This window comes from Phyllobates terribilis, unplaced genomic scaffold, assembly GCF_046119375.1.
Source record: "Phyllobates terribilis strain yellow unplaced genomic scaffold, ASM4611937v1 Scaffold_25__1_contigs__length_18738178, whole genome shotgun sequence".
Classification (NCBI taxonomy): Eukaryota; Metazoa; Chordata; class Amphibia; order Anura; family Dendrobatidae; genus Phyllobates; species Phyllobates terribilis.
Window position 1 is genome coordinate 6,686,227 of NW_027362785.1, and position 23,483 is coordinate 6,709,709.

Here is a 23,483-nt window from a genome sequence, read left to right on the forward strand (position 1 = left end):
TTATAGTAGTTATATTCTTGTACATAGGAGCAGTATTATAGTAGTTATAGTCTTGTACATAGGAGCAGTATTATAGTAGTTATATTCTTGTACATAGGGATCAGTATTATAGTAGTTATATTCTTGTATATAGGGGCAGTATTATAGTAGTTATATTCTTGTACATAGGGACAGTATTATAGTAGTTATATTCTTGTATATAGGGGCAGTATTATAGTAGATATATTCTTGTATATAGGGGCAGTATTATAGTAGTTATATTCTTGTACATAGGGATCAGTATTATAGTAGTTATATTCTTGTACATAGGGGGCAGTATTATAGTAGTTATATTCTTGTACATAGGGGCAGTATTATAGTAGTTATATTCTTGTACATAGGGGCAGTATTATAGTAGTCATAGTCTTGTACATAGGAGCAGTATTATAGTAGTTATATTCTTGTACATAGAGGGCAGTATTATAGTAGTTATATTCTTGTACATAGGGGGCAGTATTATAGTAGTTATATTCTTGTACATAGGGGTAGTATTATAGTAGTTATATTCTTGTACATAGGGGCAGTATTATAGTAGTTATATTCATGTACATAGGGGGCAGTATTATAGTAGTTATATTCTTGTACACAGGAGCAGTATTATAGTAGTTATATTCTTGTACATAGGGGCAGTATTATAGTAGTTATATTCTTGTACATATGGAGCAGTAGTAAAGTAGTTATATTCTTGTACATAGGGGCAGTATTATAGTAGTTATATTCTTGTACATAGGAGCAGTATTATAGTAGTTATAGTCTTGTACATAGGAGCAGTATTATAGTAGTTATATTCTTGTACATATGGAGCAGTATTATAGTAGTTATATTCTTGTACATAGAGGGCAGTATTATAGTGGTTATATTCTTGTACATAGGGGGCAGTATTATAGTAGTTATATTCATGTACATATGGGGCAGTATTATAGTAGTTATATTCTTGTACACAGGAGCAGTATTATAGTAGTTATATTCTTGTACATAGGGGCAGTATTATAGTAGTTATATTCTTGTACATATGGAGCAGTATTAAAGTAGTTATATTCTTGTACATAGGGGCAGTATTATAGTAGTTATAGTCTTGTACATAGGAGCAGTATTATAGTAGTTATAGTCTTGTACATCGGGGCAGTATTATAGTAGTTATATTCTTGTACATATGGAGCAGTATTATAGTAGTTATATTCTTGTACATAGAGGGCAGTATTATAGTAGTCATATTCTTGTACATAGGGGCAGTATTATAGTAGTTATAGTCTTGTACATAGGAGCAGTATTATAGTAGTTATAGTCTTGTACATAGGAGCAGTATTATAGTAGTTATATTCTTGTACATATGGAGCAGTATTATAGTAGTTATATTCTTGTACATAGAGGGCAGTATTATAGTGGTTATATTCTTGTACATAGGGGGCAGTATTATAGTAGTTATATTCATGTACATAGGGGGCAGTATTATAGTAGTTATATTCTTGTACACAGGAGCAGTATTATAGTAGTTATATTCTTGTACATAGGGGCAGTATTATAGTAGTTATATTCTTGTACATATGGAGCAGTATTAAAGTAGTTATATTCTTGTACATATGGAGCAGTATTATAGTAGTTATATTCTTGTACATAGGAGCAGTATTATAGTAGTTATATTCTTGTACATAGGAGCAGTATTATAGTAGTTATAGTCTTGTACATAGGAGCAGTATTATAGTAGTTATATTCTTGTACATAGGAGCAGTATTATAGTAGTTATATTCTTGTACATAGGAGCAGTATTATAGTAGTTATATTCTTGTACATAGGAGCAGTATTATAGTAGTTATATTCTTGTACATAGGAGCAGTATTATAGTAGTTATATTCTTGTACATAGGGGGCAGTATTATAGTAGTTATAGTCTTGTACATAGGAGCAGTATTATAGTAGTTATATTCTTGTACATATGGAGCAGTATTATAGTAGTTATATTCTTGTACATAGGAGCAGTATTATAGTAGTTATAGTCTTGTACATAGGAGCAGTATTATAGTAGTTATATTCTTGTACATATGGAGCAGTATTATAGTAGTTATATTCTTGTACATAGGGGCAGTATTATAGTAGTTATAGTCTTGTACATAGGAGCAGTATTATAGTAGTTATAGTCTTGTACATAGGAGCAGTATTATAGTAGTTATATTCTTGTACATATGGAGCAGTATTATAGTAGTTATATTCTTGTACATAGAGGGCAGTATTATAGTGGTTATATTCTTGTACATAGGGGGCAGTATTATAGTAGTTATATTCATGTACATAGGGGGCAGTATTATAGTAGTTATATTCTTGTACACAGGAGCAGTATTATAGTAGTTATATTCTTGTACATAGGGGCAGTATTATAGTAGTTATATTCTTATACATATGGAGCAGTATTAAAGTAGTTATATTCTTGTACATAGGGGCAGTATTATAGTAGTTATAGTCTTGTACATAGGAGCAGTATTATAGTAGTTATAGTCTTGTACATAGGAGCAGTATTATAGTAGTTATATTCTTGTACATAGAGGGCAGTATTATAGTGGTTATATTCTTGTACATAGGGGGCAGTATTATAGTAGTTATATTCATGTACATAGGGGGCAGTATTATAGTAGTTATATTCTTGTACACAGGAGCAGTATTATAGTAGTTATATTCTTGTACATAGGGGCAGTATTATAGTAGTTATATTCTTGTACATATGGAGCAGTATTATAGTAGTTATATTCTTGTACATAGGAGCAGTATTATAGTAGTTATATTCTTGTACATAGGAGCAGTATTATAGTAGTTATAGTCTTGTACATAGGAGCAGTATTATAGTAGTTATATTCTTGTACATATGGAGCAGTATTATAGTAGTTATATTCTTGTACATAGAGGGCAGTATTATAGTAGTTATATTCTTGTACATAGAGGGCAGTATTATAGTAGTTATATTCTTGTACATAGGGGTAGTATTATAGTAGTTATATTCTTGTACATAGGGGCAGTATTATAGTAGTTATATTCATGTACATTTGGGGCAGTATTATAGTAGTTATATTCTTGTACACAGGAGCAGTATTATAGTAGTTATATTCTTGTACACAGGAGCAGTATTATAGAAGTTATATTCTTGTACATAGGGGCAGTATTATAGTAGTTATATTCTTGTATATAGGGGTCAGTATTATAGTAGTTATATTCTTGTACATAGGGGCAGTATTATAGTAGTTATATTCTTGTACATAGGGAGCAGTATTATAGTAGTTATATTCTTGTACATAGGGGGCAGTATTATAGTAGTTACACTCTTGTACATAGGGAGCAGTATTATAGTAGTTATATTCTTGTACATAGGGGGCAGTATTATAGTAGTTATATTCTTGTACATAGGGGCAGTATTATAGTAGTTATATTCTTGTACATAGGGGTCAGTATTATAGTAGTTATATTCTTGTACATAGGGGGCAGTATTATAGTAGTTATATTCTTGTACATAGGTGACAGTATTATAGTAGTTATATTCTTGTATATAGGAGCAGTATTATAGTAGTTATATTCTTGTACATAGGAGCAGTATTATAGTAGTTATATTATGTACATAGGGGCAGTATTATAGTAGTTATATTCTTGTACATAGGGGCAGTATTATAGTAGTTATATTCTTGTACATAGGGGCAGTATTATAGTAGTTATATTCTTGTACATAGGGGCAGTATTATAGTAGTTATATTCTTGTACATAGGGGCAGTATTATAGTAGTTATATTCTTGTACATAGGAGCAGTATTATAGTAGTTATATTCTTGTATATAGGGGGCAGTATTATAGTAGTTATATTCTTGTATATAGGGGGCAGTATTATAGTAGTTATATTCTTGTACATAGGAGCAGTATTATAGTAGTTATATTCTTGTACATAGGGGGCAGTATTATAGTAGTTATATTCTTGTATATAGGAGCAGTATTATAGTAGTTATATTATTATACATAGGAGCAGTATTATAGTAGTTATATTCTTGTACATATGGGCAGTATTATAGTAGTTATATTCTTGTATATAGGAGCAGTATTATAGTAGTTATATTCTTGTACATAGGGGGCAGTATTATAGTAGTTATATTCTTGTACATAGGAGCAGTATTATAGTAGTTATATTCTTGTACATAGGAGCAGTATTATAGTAGTTATATTCTTGTACATAGGAGCAGTATTATAGTAGTTATATTTTTGTACATAGGGGCAGTATTATAGTAGTTATATTCTTGTACATATGGGCAGTATTATAGTAGTTATATTCTTGTACATATGGGCAGTATTATAGTAGTTATATTCTTGTATATAGGAGCAGTATTATAGTAGTTATATTCTTGTACATAGTGGGCAGTATTATAGTAGTTATATTCTTGTACATAGGAGCAGTATTATAGTAGTTATATTCTTGTACATAGGAGCAGTATTATAGTAGTTATATTCTTGTACATAGGAGCAGTATTATAGTAGTTATATTCTTGTACATAGGAGCAGTATTATAGTAGTTATATTCTTGTACATAGGAGCAATATTATAGTAGTTATATTCTTGTACATAGGGGGCAGTATTATAGTAGTTATATTCTTGTACATAGGGGCAGTATTATAGTAGTTATATTCCTGTACATAGGGGGCAGTATTATAGTAGTTATATTCTTGTACATAGGAGCGATATTATAGTAGCTATATTCTTGTACATAGGAGCAGTATTATAGTAGTTATATTCTTGTACATAGGAGCAGTATTATAGTAGTTATATTCTTGTACATAGGAGCAATATTATAGTAGTTATATTCTTGTACATAGGAGCAGTATTATAGTAGTTATATTCTTGTACATAGGAGCAGTATTATAGTAGTTATATTCTTGTACATAGGAGCAGTATTATAGTAGTTATATTCTTGTACATAGGAGCAGTATTATAGTAGCTATATTCTTGTACATAGCAGCACTATTATAGTAGTTATATTCTTGTACATAGGAGCAGTATTATAGTAGTTATATTCTTGTACATGGGGCAGTATTAAAGTAGTTATATTCTTGTACATAGGAGCAGTATTATAGTAGTTATATTATTATACATAGGGGCAGTATTATAGTAGTTATATTCTTGCACATGGGGAGCAGTATTATAGTAGTTATATTCTTGTATATAGGAGCAGTATTATAGTAGTTATATTCTTGTACATAGGGGGCAGGTTTATAGTAGTGATAATCTTGTACATAGGGAGCAGTATTATAGTAGTTATATTCTTGTACATAGGGGGCAGGTTTATAGTAGTGATATTCTTGTACATAGGGAGCAGTATTATAGTAGTTATATTCTTGTACATGGGGCAGTATTATAGTAGTTATATTATTATACATAGGAGCAGTATTATAGTAGTTATATTCTTGTACATAGGGGGCAGGTTTATAGTAGTTATATTCTTGTACATAGGGGGCAGTATTATAGTAGTTATATTCTTGTACATAGGAGCAGTATTATAGTAGTTATATTATTATACATAGGAGCAGTATTATAGTAGTTATATTCTTGTACATAGGAGCAGTATTATAGTAGTTATATTCTTGTACATAGGGGGCAGTATTATAGTAGTTATATTCTTGTACATAGAGGCAGTATTATAGTAGTTATATTCTTGTACATAGGAGCAGTATTATAGTAGTTATATTCTTGTACATAGGAGCAGTATTATAGTAGTTATATTCTTGTACATAGGGGACAGTATTATAGTAGTTATATTCTTGTACATAGGAGCAGTATTATAGTAGTTATATTCTTGTACATAGGGGGCAGTATTATAGTAGTTATATTCTTGTACATAGAGGCAGTATTATAGTAGTTATATTCTTGTACATAGGAGCAGTATTATAGTAGTTATATTCTTGTACATAGGGGCAGTATTATAGTAGTTATATTCTTGTACATAGGGAGCAGTATTATAGTAGTTATATTCTTGTACATAGGGGGCAGTATTATAGTAGTTATATTCTTGTATATAGGGGGCAGTATTATAGTAGTTATATTCTTGTACATAGGAGCAGTATTATAGTAGTTATATTCTTGTATATAGGGGGCAGTATTATAGTAGTTATATTCTTGTACATAGGGGGCAGTATTATAGTAGTTATATTCTTGTACATAGGAGGAGTATTATAGTAGTTATATTCTTGTACATAGGGGGCAGTATTATAGTAGTTATATTCTTGTACATAGGAGCAGTATTATAGTAGTTATATTCTTGTACATAGGGAGCAGTATTATAGTAGTTATATTCTTGTACATAGGGGGCAGTATTATAGTAGTTATATTCTTGTACATAGGAGCAGTATTATAATAGTTATATTCTTGTACATAGGGGCAGTATTATAGTAGTTATATTCTTGTACATAGAGGCAGTATTATAGTAGTTATATTCTTGTACATAGGAGGAGTATTATAGTAGTTATATTCTTGTACATAGGAGCAGTATTATAGTAGTTATAAACTTGTATATAGGGAGCAGTATTATAGTAGTTATATTCTTGTACATAGGGGGCAGTATTATAGTAGTTATATTCTTGTACATAGCGGCAGTACTATAGTAGTTATATTCTTGTACATAGGAGCAGTATTATAGTAGTTATACTCTTGTACATAGGGGCAGTATTATAGTAGTTATATTCTTGTACATAGATGCAGTATTATAGTAGTTATATTCTTGTACATAGGAGGAGTATTATAGTAGTTATATTCTTGTGCATAGGGGGCAGTATTATAGTAGTTATATTCTTGTACATAGGAGCAGTATTATAATAGTTATATTCTTGTACATAGGGGCAGTATTATAGTAGTTATATTCTTGTACATAGAGGCAGTATTACAGTAGTTATATTCTTGTACATAGGAGGAGTATTATAGTAGTTATATTCTTGTACATAGGAGCAGTATTATAGTAGTTATAAACTTGTATATAGGGAGCAGTATTATAGTAGTTATATTCTTGTACATAGGGGGCAGTATTATAGTAGTTATATTCTTGTACATAGCGGCAGTATTATAGTATATTCTTGTACATAGGAGCAGTATTATAGTAGTTATATTCCTGTACATAGGGACAGTATTATAGTAGTTATATTCTTGTACATAGGAGCAGTATTATAGTAGTTATATTCCTGTACATAGGGGGCAGTATTATAGTAGTTATATTCTTGTATATAGGAGCAGTATTATAGTAGTTATATTCTTGTACATAGGGGGCAGTATTATAGTAGTTATATTCTTGTACATAGGAACAGTATTATAGTAGTTATATTCTTGTACATAGGAGCAGTATTATAGTAGTTATATTCCTGTACATAGGGGGCAGTATTATAGTAGTTATATTCTTGTACATAGGAGCGATATTATAGTAGCTATATTCTTGTACATAGGAGCAGTATTATAGTAGTTATAGTCTTGTACATAGGAGCAGTATTATAGTAGTTATATTCTTGTACATAGGGGGCAGTATTATAGTAGTTATATTCTTGTACATAGGAGGAGTATTATAGTAGTTATATTCTTGTACATAGGGGGCAGTATTATAGTAGTTATATTCTTGTACATAGGAGCAGTATTATAGTAGTTATATTCTTGTACATAGGGAGCAGTATTATAGTAGTTATATTCTTGTACATAGGGGGCAGTATTATAGTAGTTATATTCTTGTACATAGGAGCAGTATTATAATAGTTATATTCTTGTACATAGGGGCAGTATTATAGTAGTTATATTCTTGTACATAGAGGCAGTATTATAGTAGTTATATTCTTGTACATAGGAGGAGTATTATAGTAGTTATATTCTTGTACATAGGAGCAGTATTATAGTAGTTATAAACTTGTATATAGGGAGCAGTATTATAGTAGTTATATTCTTGTACATAGGGGGCAGTATTATAGTAGTTATATTCTTGTACATAGTGGGCAGTATTATAGTAGTTATATTCTTGTACATAGGAGCAGTATTATAGTAGTTATATTCTTGTACATAGGAGCAGTATTATAGTAGTTATACTCTTGTACATAGGGGCAGTATTATAGTAGTTATATTCTTGTACATAGAGGCAGTATTATAGTAGTTATATTCTTGTACATAGGAGGAGTATTATAGTAGTTATATTCTTGTGCATAGGGGGCAGTATTATAGTAGTTATATTCTTGTACATAGGAGCAGTATTATAATAGTTATATTCTTGTACATAGGGGCAGTATTATAGTAGTTATATTCTTGTACATAGAGGCAGTATTATAGTAGTTATATTCTTGTACATAGGAGGAGTATTATAGTAGTTATATTCTTGTACATAGGAGCAGTATTATAGTAGTTATAAACTTGTATATAGGGAGCAGTATTATAGTAGTTATATTCTTGTACATAGGGGGCAGTATTATAGTAGTTATATTCTTGTACATAGCGGCAGTATTATAGTATATTCTTGTACATAGGAGCAGTATTATAGTAGTTATATTCCTGTACATAGGGACAGTATTATAGTAGTTATATTCTTGTACATAGGAGCAGTATTATAGTAGTTATATTCCTGTACATAGGGGGCAGTATTATAGTAGTTATATTCTTGTATATAGGAGCAGTATTATAGTAGTTATATTCTTATACATAGGGGGCAGTATTATAGTAGTTATATTCTTGTACATAGGAACAGTATTATAGTAGTTATATTCTTGTACATAGGGATCAGTATTATAGTAGTTATATTCTTGTACATAGGGGGCAGTATTATAGTAGTTATATTCTTGTACATAGGAGCAGTATTATAGTAGTTATAGTCTTGTACATAGGAGCAGTATTATAGTAGTTATATTCTTGTACATAGCGGCAGTATTATAGTAGTTATATTCTTGTACATAGGAGCAGTATTATAGTAGTTATATTCCTGTACATAGGGACAGTATTATAGTAGTTATATTCTTGTACATAGGAGCAGTATTATAGTAGTTATATTCTTGTACATAGGAGCAGTATTATAGTAGTTATATTCTTGTACATAGGAACAGTATTATAGTAGTTATATTCTTGTACATAGGGATCAGTATTATAGTAGTTATATTCTTGTACATAGGGGGCAGTATTATAGTAGTTATATTCTTGTACATAGGAGCAGTATTATAGTAGTTATATTCTTGTACATATGGAGCAGTATTATAGTAGTTATATTCTTGTACATAGGAGCAGTATTATAGTAGTTATATTCTTGTACATAGTAGCAGTATTATAGTAGTTATATTCTTGTACATAGGGGGCAGTATTATAGTAGTTATATTCTTGTACATAGGGGTAGTATTATAGTAGTTATATTCTTGTATATAGGGGGCAGTATTATAGTAGTTATATTCTTGTACATAGGGGCAGTATTATAGTAGTTATATTCTTGTACATAGGGGGCAGTATTATAGTAGTTATATTCTTGTACATAGGGGCAGTATTATAGTAGTTATATTCTTGTATATAGGGGGCAGTATTATAGTAGTTATATTCTTGTACATAGGAGCAGTATTATAGTAGTTATATTCTTGTACATAGGGGCAGTATTATAGTAGTTATATTCTTGTATATAGGGGGCAGTATTATAGTAGTTATATTCTTGTACATAGGGGCAGTATTATAGTAGTTATATTCTTGTATATAGGGGGCAGTATTATAGTAGTTATATTCTTGTACATAGAGGCAGTATTATAGTAGTTATATTCTTGTACATAGGAGGAGTATTATAGTAGTTATATTCTTGTACATAGGAGCAGTATTATAGTAGTTATAAACTTGTATATAGGGAGCAGTATTATAGTAGTTATATTCTTGTACATAGGGGGCAGTATTATAGTAGTTATATTCTTGTACATAGCGGCAGTACTATAGTAGTTATATTCTTGTACATAGGAGCAGTATTATAGTAGTTATACTCTTGTACATAGGGGCAGTATTATAGTAGTTATATTCTTGTACATAGATGCAGTATTATAGTAGTTATATTCTTGTACATAGGAGGAGTATTATAGTAGTTATATTCTTGTGCATAGGGGGCAGTATTATAGTAGTTATATTCTTGTACATAGGAGCAGTATTATAATAGTTATATTCTTGTACATAGGGGCAGTATTATAGTAGTTATATTCTTGTACATAGAGGCAGTATTACAGTAGTTATATTCTTGTACATAGGAGGAGTATTATAGTAGTTATATTCTTGTACATAGGAGCAGTATTATAGTAGTTATAAACTTGTATATAGGGAGCAGTATTATAGTAGTTATATTCTTGTACATAGGGGGCAGTATTATAGTAGTTATATTCTTGTACATAGCGGCAGTATTATAGTATATTCTTGTACATAGGAGCAGTATTATAGTAGTTATATTCCTGTACATAGGGACAGTATTATAGTAGTTATATTCTTGTACATAGGAGCAGTATTATAGTAGTTATATTCCTGTACATAGGGGGCAGTATTATAGTAGTTATATTCTTGTATATAGGAGCAGTATTATAGTAGTTATATTCTTGTACATAGGGGGCAGTATTATAGTAGTTATATTCTTGTACATAGGAACAGTATTATAGTAGTTATATTCTTGTACATAGGAGCAGTATTATAGTAGTTATATTCCTGTACATAGGGGGCAGTATTATAGTAGTTATATTCTTGTACATAGGAGCGATATTATAGTAGCTATATTCTTGTACATAGGAGCAGTATTATAGTAGTTATAGTCTTGTACATAGGAGCAGTATTATAGTAGTTATATTCTTGTACATAGGGGGCAGTATTATAGTAGTTATATTCTTGTACATAGGAGGAGTATTATAGTAGTTATATTCTTGTACATAGGGGGCAGTATTATAGTAGTTATATTCTTGTACATAGGAGCAGTATTATAGTAGTTATATTCTTGTACATAGGGAGCAGTATTATAGTAGTTATATTCTTGTACATAGGGGGCAGTATTATAGTAGTTATATTCTTGTACATAGGAGCAGTATTATAATAGTTATATTCTTGTACATAGGGGCAGTATTATAGTAGTTATATTCTTGTACATAGAGGCAGTATTATAGTAGTTATATTCTTGTACATAGGAGGAGTATTATAGTAGTTATATTCTTGTACATAGGAGCAGTATTATAGTAGTTATAAACTTGTATATAGGGAGCAGTATTATAGTAGTTATATTCTTGTACATAGGGGGCAGTATTATAGTAGTTATATTCTTGTACATAGTGGGCAGTATTATAGTAGTTATATTCTTGTACATAGGAGCAGTATTATAGTAGTTATATTCTTGTACATAGGAGCAGTATTATAGTAGTTATACTCTTGTACATAGGGGCAGTATTATAGTAGTTATATTCTTGTACATAGAGGCAGTATTATAGTAGTTATATTCTTGTACATAGGAGGAGTATTATAGTAGTTATATTCTTGTGCATAGGGGGCAGTATTATAGTAGTTATATTCTTGTACATAGGAGCAGTATTATAATAGTTATATTCTTGTACATAGGGGCAGTATTATAGTAGTTATATTCTTGTACATAGAGGCAGTATTATAGTAGTTATATTCTTGTACATAGGAGGAGTATTATAGTAGTTATATTCTTGTACATAGGAGCAGTATTATAGTAGTTATAAACTTGTATATAGGGAGCAGTATTATAGTAGTTATATTCTTGTACATAGGGGGCAGTATTATAGTAGTTATATTCTTGTACATAGCGGCAGTATTATAGTATATTCTTGTACATAGGAGCAGTATTATAGTAGTTATATTCCTGTACATAGGGACAGTATTATAGTAGTTATATTCTTGTACATAGGAGCAGTATTATAGTAGTTATATTCCTGTACATAGGGGGCAGTATTATAGTAGTTATATTCTTGTATATAGGAGCAGTATTATAGTAGTTATATTCTTATACATAGGGGGCAGTATTATAGTAGTTATATTCTTGTACATAGGAACAGTATTATAGTAGTTATATTCTTGTACATAGGGATCAGTATTATAGTAGTTATATTCTTGTACATAGGGGGCAGTATTATAGTAGTTATATTCTTGTACATAGGAGCAGTATTATAGTAGTTATAGTCTTGTACATAGGAGCAGTATTATAGTAGTTATATTCTTGTACATAGCGGCAGTATTATAGTAGTTATATTCTTGTACATAGGAGCAGTATTATAGTAGTTATATTCCTGTACATAGGGACAGTATTATAGTAGTTATATTCTTGTACATAGGAGCAGTATTATAGTAGTTATATTCTTGTACATAGGAGCAGTATTATAGTAGTTATATTCTTGTACATAGGAACAGTATTATAGTAGTTATATTCTTGTACATAGGGATCAGTATTATAGTAGTTATATTCTTGTACATAGGGGGCAGTATTATAGTAGTTATATTCTTGTACATAGGAGCAGTATTATAGTAGTTATATTCTTGTACATATGGAGCAGTATTATAGTAGTTATATTCTTGTACATAGGAGCAGTATTATAGTAGTTATATTCTTGTACATAGTAGCAGTATTATAGTAGTTATATTCTTGTACATAGGGGGCAGTATTATAGTAGTTATATTCTTGTACATAGGGGTAGTATTATAGTAGTTATATTCTTGTATATAGGGGGCAGTATTATAGTAGTTATATTCTTGTACATAGGGGCAGTATTATAGTAGTTATATTCTTGTACATAGGGGGCAGTATTATAGTAGTTATATTCTTGTACATAGGGGCAGTATTATAGTAGTTATATTCTTGTATATAGGGGGCAGTATTATAGTAGTTATATTCTTGTACATAGGAGCAGTATTATAGTAGTTATATTCTTGTACATAGGGGCACTATTATAGTAGTTATATTCTTGTATATAGGGGGCAGTATTATAGTAGTTATATTCTTGTACATAGGGGCAGTATTATAGTAGTTATATTCTTGTATATAGGGGGCAGTATTATAGTAGTTATATTCTTGTACATAGGAGCAGTATTATAGTAGTTATATTCTTGTACATAGGGGCAATATTATAGTAGTTATATTCTTGTACATAGGGGCAGTATTATAGTAGTTATATTCTTGTACATAGGAGAAGTATTATTGTAGTTATATTCTTGTACATAGGGGCAGTATTATAGTAGTTATATTCTTGTACATAGGGGCAGTATTATAGTAGTTATATTCTTGTATATAGGGGGCAGTATTATAGTAGTTATATTCTTGTACATAGGAGCAGTATTATAGTAGTTATATTCTTGTACATAGGGGCAGTATTATAGTAGTTATATTCTTGTACATAGGGGCAGTATTATAGTAGTTATATTCTTGTACATAGGAGCAGTATTAAAGTAGTTATATTATTATACATAGGAGCAGTATTATAGTAGTTATATTCTTGTACATAGGGGGCAGTATTATAGTAGTTATATTCTTGTACATGGGGAGCAGTATTATAGTTATATTCTTGTATATAGGAGCAGTATTATAGTAGTTATATTATTATACATAGGAGCAGTATTATAGTAGTTATATTCTTGTACATAGGGGGCAGTATTATAGTAGTTATATTCTTGTACATAGGAGCAGTATTATAGTAGTTATATTATTATACATAGGAGCAGTATTATAGTAGTTAGATTATTATACATAGGAGCAGTATTATAGTAGTTATATTCTTGTACATAGGGGGCAGTATTATAGTAGTTATATTCTTGTACATGGGGAGCAGTATTATAGTAGTTATATTCTTGTATATAGGAGCAGTATTATAGTAGTTATATTCTTGTACATAGGGGCAGTATTATAGTAGTTATATTCTTGTACATAGGGGCAGTATTATAGTAGTTATATTCTTGTACATAGGAGCAGTATTATTGTAGTTATATTCTTGTACATAGGGGCAGTATTATAGTAGTTATATTCTTGTACATAGGGGCAGTATTATAGTAGTTATATTCTTGTATATAGGGGGCAGTATTATAGTAGTTATATTCTTGTACATAGGAGCAGTATTATAGTAGTTATATTCTTGTACATAGGGGCAGTATTATAGTAGTTATATTCTTGTACATAGGGGCAGTATTATAGTAGTTATATTCTTGTACATAGGAGCAGTATTAAAGTAGTTATATTATTATACATAGGAGCAGTATTATAGTAGTTATATTCTTGTACATAGGGGCAATATTATAGTAGTTATATTCTTGTACATAGGAGCAGTATTAAAGTAGTTATATTATTATACATAGGAGCAGTATTATAGTAGTTATATTCTTGTACATGGGGAGCAGTATTATAGTTATATTCTTGTATATAGGAGCAGTATTATAGTAGTTATATTATTATACATAGGTGCAGTATTATAGTAGTTATATTCTTGTACATAGGGGGCAGTATTATAGTAGTTATATTCTTGTACATAGGAGCAGTATTATAGTAGTTATATTATTATACATAGGAGCAGTATTATAGTAGTTAGATTATTATACATAGGAGCAGTATTATAGTAGTTATATTCTTGTACATAGGGGGCAGTATTATAGTAGTTATATTCTTGTACATGGGGAGCAGTATTATAGTAGTTATATTCTTGTATATAGGAGCAGTATTATAGTAGTTATATTCTTGTACATAGGGGGCAGTATTATAGTAGTTATATTCTTGTACATAGGAGCAGTATTATAGTAGTTATATTCTTGTACATAGGAGCAGTATTATAGTAGTTATATTCTTGTACATAGGAGCAGTATTATAGTAGTTATATTCTTGTACATAGGAGCAGTATTATAGTAGTTATATTCTTGTACATGGGGAGCAGTATTATAGTAGTTATATTCTTGTATATAGGAGCAGTATTATAGTAGTTATATTCTTGTACATAGGGGGCAGTATTATAGTAGTTATATTCTTGTACATAGGAGCACTATTATAGTAGTTATATTCCTGTACATGGGGAGCAGTATTATAGTAGTTATATTCTTGTACATAGGGGGCAGTATTATAGTAGTTATATTCTTGTACATGGGGAGCAGTATTATAGTAGTTATATTCTTGTACATAAGGGGGCAGTATTATAGTAGTTATATTCTTGTACATAAGGGGGCAGTATTATAGTAGTTATATTCTTGTACATAGGGGCAGTATTATAGTAGTTATATTCTTGTACATAAGGGGGCAGTATTATAGTAGTTATATTCTTGTACATAGCAGGCAGTATTATAGTAGTTATATTCTTGTACATAGGAGCAGTATTATAGTAGTTATATTTTTGTATATAGGAGCAGTATTATAGTAGTTATATTCTTGTACATAGGGGGCAGTATTATAGTAGTTATATTCTTGTACATAGGAGCAGTATTATAGTAGTTATATTCTTGTACATAGGAGCAGTATTATAGTAGTTATATTCTTGTATATAGGAGCAGTATTATAGTAGTTATAATCTTGTACATAGGGGGCAGTATTATAGTAGTTATATTCCTGTACATGGGGAGCAGTATTACAGTAGTTATATTCTTGTACATAGGGGGCAGTATTATAGTAGTTATATTCTTGTACATAGGGGGCAGTATTATAGTAGTTATATTCTTGTACATGGGGAGCAGTATTATAGTAGTTATATTCTTGTACATAAGGGGGCAGTATTATAGTAGTTACATTCTTGTACATAGGGGGCAGTATTATAGTAGTTACATTCTTGTACATAAGGGGGCAGTATTATAGTAGTTATATTCTTGTACATAGGGGGCAGTATTATAGTAGTTATATTCTTGTACATAGGAGCAGTATTATAGTAGCTATATTCTTGTACATAGGAGCAGTATTATAGTAGTTATATTCTTGTAGATAGCAGCACTATTATAGTAGTTATATTCCTGTACATGGGGAGCAGTATTATAGTAGTTATATTCTTGTATATAGGAGCAGTATTATAGTAGTTATATTCTTGTACATAGGGGGCAGTATTATAGTAGTTATATTCTTGTACATAGGAGCAGTATTATAGTAGTTATATTCTTGTACATAGGGGGCAGTATTATAGTAGTTATATTCTTGCACATAGGAGCAGTATTATAGTAGTTATATTCTTGTACATAGGGAGCAGTATTATAGTAGTTATATTCTTGTATATAGGAGCAGTATTATAGTAGTTATATTCTTGTATATAGAGGGCAGTATTATAGTAGTTATATTCTTGTACATAGGGAGCAGTATTATAGTAGTTATATTCTTGTATATAGGAGCAGTTTTATAGTAGTTATATTCTTGTATATAGAGGGCAGTATTATAGTAGTTATATTCTTGTATATAGAGGGCAGTATTATAGTAGTTATATTCTTGTATATAGAGGGCAGTATTATAGTAGTTATATTCTTGTACATAGGAGCAGTATTATAGTAGTTATATTCTTGTACATAGCAGCACTATTATAGTAGTTATATTCCTGTACATAGGGGGCAGTATTATAGTAGTTATATTCTTGTACATAGCAGCACTATTATAGTAGTTATATTCTTGTACATAGGGGCAGTATTATAGTAGTTATATTCTTGTACATAGGGGCAGTATTATAGTAGTTATATTCTTGTACATAGGAGCAGTATTATAGTAGTTATATTCCTGTACATAGGGGGCAGTATTATAGTAGTTATATTCTTGCACATAGGAGCAGTATTATAGTAGTTATACTCTTGTACATAGGGGACAGTATTATAGTAGTTATATTCTTGAACATAGCAGCACTATTATAGTAGTTATATTCTTGTACATAGGGGGCAGTATTATAGTAGTTATATTCTTGTACATAGGAGCAGTATTATAGTAGTTGTATTCTTGTACATCAGAGCAGTATTATAGTAGTTATATTCTTGTACATAGTAGCAGTATTATAGTAGTTATATTCTTGTACATAGGGGGCAGTATTATAGTAGTTATATTCATGTACATAGGAGCAGTATTATAGTAGTTATATTCTTGTACATAGGGGCAGTATTATAGTAGTTATATTCTTGTACATAGGAGCAGTATTATAGTAGTTATATTCTTGTACATAGGGGCAGTATTATAGTAGTTATATTCTTGTACATAGGAGCAGTATTATAGTAGTTATATTCATGTACATAGGGGACAGTATTATAGTAGTTATATTCTTGTACATAGGGGGCAGTATTATAGTAGTTATATTCTTGTACATAGGAGCAGTATTATAGTAGTTATATTCTTGTATATAGGAGCAGTATTATAGTAGTTATATTCTTGTACATAGGAGCAGTATTATAGTAGTTATATTCCTGTACATAGGGGGCAGTATTATAGTAGTTATATTCTTGTACATAGGTGCAGTATTATAGTAGTTATATTCTTGTACATAGGGGCAGTATTATAGTAGTTATATTCTTGTACATCAGAGCAGTATTATAGTAGTTATATTCTTGTACATAGTAGCAGTATTATAGTAGTTATATTCTTGTACATAGGGGGCAGTATTATAGTAGTTATATTCTTGTACATAGGGGCAGTATTATAGTAGTTATATTCATGTACATAGGAGCAGTATTATAGTAGTTATATTCTTGTACATAGGGGGCAGTATTATAGTAGTTATATTCTTGTACATAGGGGCAGTATTATAGTAGTTATATTCTTGTACATAGGAGCAGTATTATAGTAGTTATATTCATGTACATAGGGGACAGTATTATAGTAGTTATATTCTTGTACATAGGGGGCAGTATTATAGTAGTTATATTCTTGTACATAGGAGCAGTATTATAGTAGTTATATTCTTGTACATAGGAGCAGTATTATAGTAGTTATATTCTTGTACATAGGGGCAGTATTATAGTAGTTATATTCTTGTACATAGGAGCAGTATTATAGTAGTTATATTATGTACATAGGAGCAGTATTATAGTAGTTATATTCATGTACATAGGGGACAGTATTATAGTAGTTATATTCTTGTATATAGGAGCAGTATTATAGTAGTTATATTCTTGTACATAGGAGCAGTATTATAGTAGTTATATTCTTGTACATAGGGGCAGTATTATAGTAGTTATATTCTTGTACATAGGAGCAATATTATAGTAGTTATATTATGTACATAGGAGCAGTATTATAGTAGTTATATTCTTGTACATAGGGGCAGTATTATAGTAGTTATATTCTTGTACATAGGGGCAGTATTATAGTAGTTATATTATTATACATAGGAGCAGTATTATAGTAGTTATATTCATGTACATAGGGGGCAGTATTATAGTAGTTATATTCTTGTATATAGGAGCAGTATTATAGTAGTTATATTCTTGTACATAGGGGCAGTATTATAGTAGTTATATTCTTGTACATAGGGGCAGTATTATAGTAGTTATATTATTATACATAGGAGCAGTATTATAGTAGTTATATTCTTGTATATAGGAGCAGTATTATAGTAGTTATATTATTATACATAGGAGCAGTATTATAGTAGTTATATTCTTGTACATAGCGGGCAGTATTATAGTAGTTATATTCTTGTACATAGGAGCAGTATTATAGTAGTTATATTATTATACATAGGAGCAGTATTATAGTAGTTATATTATTATACATAGGAGCAGTATTATAGTAGTTATATTCTTGTACATAGGGGGCAGTATTATAGTAGTTATATTCTTGTACATGGGGAGCAGTATTATAGTAGTTATATTCTTGTACATAGGGGGCAGTGTTATAGTAGTTATATTCTTGTACATAGGAGCAGTATTATAGTAGTTATATTTTTGTACATAGGGGCAGTATTATAGTAGTTATATTCTTGTATATAGGAGCAGTATTATAGTAGTTATATTATTATACATAGGAGCAGTATTATAGTAGTTATATTCTTGTACATAGGGGGCAGTATTATAGTAGTTATATTCTTGTACATAGGGGCAGTATTATAGTAGTTATATTCTTGTACATAGGAGCAGTATTATAGTAGTTATATTCTTGTACATAGGGGGCAGTATTATAGTAGTTATATTCTTGTACAAAGGGGCAGTATTATAATAGTTATATTCTTGTACATAGGGGGCAGTATTATAGTAGTTATATTCTTGTACATAGGGGGCAGTATTATAGTAGTTATATTCTTGTACATGGGGAGCAGTATTATAGTAGTTTATATTCTTGTACATAGGGGGCAGTATTATAGTAGTTATATTCTTTACATAGGGGGCAGTATTATAGTAGTTATATTCTTGTATATAGGAGCAGTATTATAGTAGTTATATTATTATACATAGGAGCAGTATTATAGTAGTTATATTCTTGTACATAGGGGGCAGTATTATAGTAGTTATATTCTTGTACATAGGGGGCAGTATTATAGTAGTTATATTCTTGTACATAGGGGGCAGTATTATAGTAGTTATATTCTTGTACATAGGGGGCAGTATTATAGTAGTTATATTCTTGTACATAGGGGGCAGTATTATAGTAGTTATATTCTTGTACATAGGGGGCAGTATTATAGTAGTTATATTCTTGTACATAGGGGGCAGTATTATAGTAGTTATATTCTTGTACATAGGGGGCAGTATTATAGTAGTTATATTCTTGTACATAGGGGGCAGTATTATAGTAGTTATATTCTTGTACATAGGGGCAGTATTATAGTAGTTATATTCTTGTACATAGGGGGCAGTATTATAGTAGTTATATTCTTGTATATAGGAGCAGTATTATAGTAGTTATATTATTATACATAGGAGCAGTATTATAGTAGTTATATTCTTGTACATAGGGGGCAGTATTATAGTAGTTATATTCTTGTACATGGGGAGCAGTATTATAGTAGTTATATTCTTGTACATAGGGGGCAGTATTATAGTAGTTATATTCTTGTACATAGGGGGCAGTATTATAGTAGTTATATTCTTGTACATAGGGGGCAATATTATAGTAGTTATATTCTTGTATATAGGAGCAGTATTATAGTAGTTATATTCTTGTATATAGGAGCAGTATTATAGTAGTTATATTATTATACATAGGAGCAGTATTATAGTAGTTATATTCTTGTACATAGGAGCAGTATTATAGTAGTTATATTCTTGTACATAGAGAGCAGTTATTAGATATAGTAGTTATATTCTTGTACATAGGGGGCAGTATTATAGTAGTTATATTCTTGTACATAGGGGGCAGTATTATAGTAGTTATATTCTTGTACATAGGGAGCAGTATTATAGTAGTTATATTCTTGTACATAGGGGCAGTATTATAGTAGTTATATTCTTGTACATAGGGGGCAGTATTATAGTAGTTATATTCTTGTACATAGGGGGCAGTATTATAGTAGTTATATTCTTGTACATAGGGGCAGTATTATAGTAGTTATATTCTTGTACATAGGGGGCAGTATTATAGTAGTTATATTCTTGTACATAGGAGCAGTATTATAGTAGTATATCTTATATACATAGGAGCAGTATTATAGTAGTTATATTCTTGTACATAGGGAGCAGTATTATAGTAGTTATATTCTTGTACATAGGGGCAATATTATAGTAGTTATATTCTTGTACATAGGAGCAGTATTATAGTAGTTATATTCTTGTACATAGGGGGCAGTATTATAGTAGTTATATTCTTGTACATAGGAGCAGTATTATAGTAGTTATATTCCTGTACATAGGGGGCAGTATTATAGTAGTTATATTCTTGTACATAGGAGCAGTATTATAGTAGTTATATTCCTGTACATAGGAGCAGTATTATAGTAGTTATATTCTTGTACATAGGGAGCAGTATTATAGTAGTTATATTCCTGTACATAGGGGGCAGTATTATAGTAGTTATATTCTTGTACATAGGGGGCAGTATTATAGTAGTTATATTCTTGTACATAGGGGGCAGTATTATAGTAGTTATATTCTTGTACATAGGGGCAGTATTATAGTAGTTATATTCTTGTACATAGGAGCAGTATTATAGTAGTTATATTCTTGTACATAGGAGCAGTATTATAGAGTATATATAGTTATATTCTTGTACATAGGGGGCAGTATTATAGTAGTTATATTCTTGTACATAGGGGGCAGTATTATAGTAGTTATATTCTTGCACATAGGGAGCAGTATTATAGTAGTTATATTCTTGTATATAGGAGCAGTATTATAGTAGTTATATTCTTGTACATAGGGGGCAGTATTATAGTAGTTATTCTTGTACATAGGGGGCAGTATTATAGTAGTTATATTCTTGTACATAGGGGGCAGTATTATAATAGTTATATTCTTGTACATAGGGGGCAGTATTATAGAAGTTCTATTCCTGTACACAGGGGGCAATATTATAGTAGTTCTATTCCTGTACACAGGGGGCAGTAGTGTGCTGGCTGTTACACCTGACATGCGGTTGCTGCAGGGAGGTGACAGAACATTGAAGCTTCTCACAATATGGGAGGCTAGTAGTTCCTGTAGGGTTTGGTTGCTCCCCGGCTCTTTCGTCCCCCGGGGGCGCTCTTCCTTGTTCTGACTACACATGTTATATATAGGGAGGTGTTCCCGGTGATGCCGTCTCTGGTTAAGCACACACCTGTGACTGCAGGGCTGGGTCTGACTGTGGATGGTAATCACCTCGGTGTTTGTTGGTGTAATTGATGTGGTCCCTTTAAGGCGCCGGGTGACTCACTCACCTTGTGTGACCGGATCGACCTCTCCGTCTGGTCCTTGGTAGAACTCATTACACACGGCAGACAGGGCGGACACTGCCGCCTCCTGCAGGCAAAGCACGGGGTTAACATCACCGGCACCAAGGGACGGAGAGCGGCCGGATTACACCTACAGCGCCCCCCGCAGTGAGACCCCAGATAAAGACACATATGGAAGTTTTCCTCAATATCGGACATGAAATCAGAATAAACCTTTCCTGATTCACTTTGTTACCATTTTGGCAGTATGCTTCGGGTCATTGTCCATTTGAAAGACCCATTTCCGCCCAAGCTGTAACTTCCTGGCTTAAGTCTTGAGATGTTGCTTCAGTTTTGCCACATAATCTTCTTTTCTCATGATGCCATCTATTTTGTGAAGTGCAACAATCCCTCCCCACAACATGATGCTGCCTCCCCCATGTTTCACAGTTGGGATGGTGTTCTTAGGCTTCCACGCTTCTACCTTTTTCCTCCAAATGTAACGAGTCATTATGCCCAAAAAGTTCAATTTTAGTTTCATCAGACCACAGGACATGTCTCCAAATATTAAGGTCTTAGTTCCTGTGTGCATTTGTAAACATTAATCTTGGTTTTTTATGTTTCTTTTGGAGTAATGGCTTCTTCCTGGCAGAGTGGCCTTTCAGCCCATGTTAATACAGTTCTCGTTTCTCTGTGGATATTGACACAATCTTACCAGCTTCCGCCATTGTCAGGCAAAATGTATTTTTGTCCTAGTTTTAAAAATGAGAGATGTCTTAAATCTCCACCCCCTGCTCATTTGGAAGAGGCTACATAGAACTCACTCTTGTTTTCCCCCTAACAAGGAATTTTTTGTTACCGTCATAAAACGTCAGCAAGCATACTGGTATACCCTGGATTTTCCCTCCAATCCTATTGTCTAACTGTACAAACTTTTAATGTTGATTTTAATAATGCACCTGACTGTCACAAACACAGGGACCACATTTTTGAGATGTTCACCTTTTTCCAATTGTGATGGTGTGGTTTTCGTGGCTGGGAGACCACCAGGAACCTGGGAAATGGGTTCTGAGCTTCTGAGCGTCATAGAGATATCATATTTGATATCTATCTTCATGAATATTGGTGACGGCAAACATGATGTCTCCATCTTGGATGTGGGACACCCCCATACCAAGATATGAAATCTGAAGTATTTTTATGTCTTGTGCAGCTGGGTGGGTTCACAAAACCGAGCCCCCATGTGAGGTAAACAACATGGGTGTCTCCTAGAGTTTTGGCCCCTTACTAAAAACCAGAACGGCCATTTTACTTCATTCTTACCCGGGACGTCAGATGCATGCACTCCTCGCTGCGTGGAAGAATCACCTCTAATTTCCGGGGAGCCGTCCCCCCCACAGAATCTGAGACCATCACCTCGTGGCTCAGGTTTTGCTATTATTTATCCCTTTTATTTTAATAACTGTTTTATGCATATAGGTAAATTGTCTCTTTTATAATATCTTGTATATCTTTTGTAAACACTGCCCACTTTCGGGAGTAAATCATTATTATTTATCAGCTTCGTTCTTCTTGTCCTATGTCTAGCAAACACGTTCCTCACCCGCTAATTCACGTTACCTAACGGCTACCCGATCCACCTGTTAAGCGATCGGTGGTGGCAGTATACCAGTATTTATGGGATATTGTGGTTTGAGGGTGGCTGGACGGAG

General features: G+C 31.5%; 1 protein-coding gene across 1 annotated transcript in view; it reads right to left on the reverse strand.

The window, feature by feature from the left end:
- Positions 1-23,483, reverse strand: part of TBCD (tubulin folding cofactor D) — a 232,762-nt gene that overhangs the window by 39,455 nt on the left and 169,824 nt on the right. Inside the window, exon 27 of the mRNA XM_073660419.1 lies at positions 21,778-21,859. Coding sequence (XP_073516520.1) covers positions 21,778-21,859 — 82 coding nt within the window. The remainder of the gene's footprint in view (positions 1-21,777; positions 21,860-23,483) is intronic.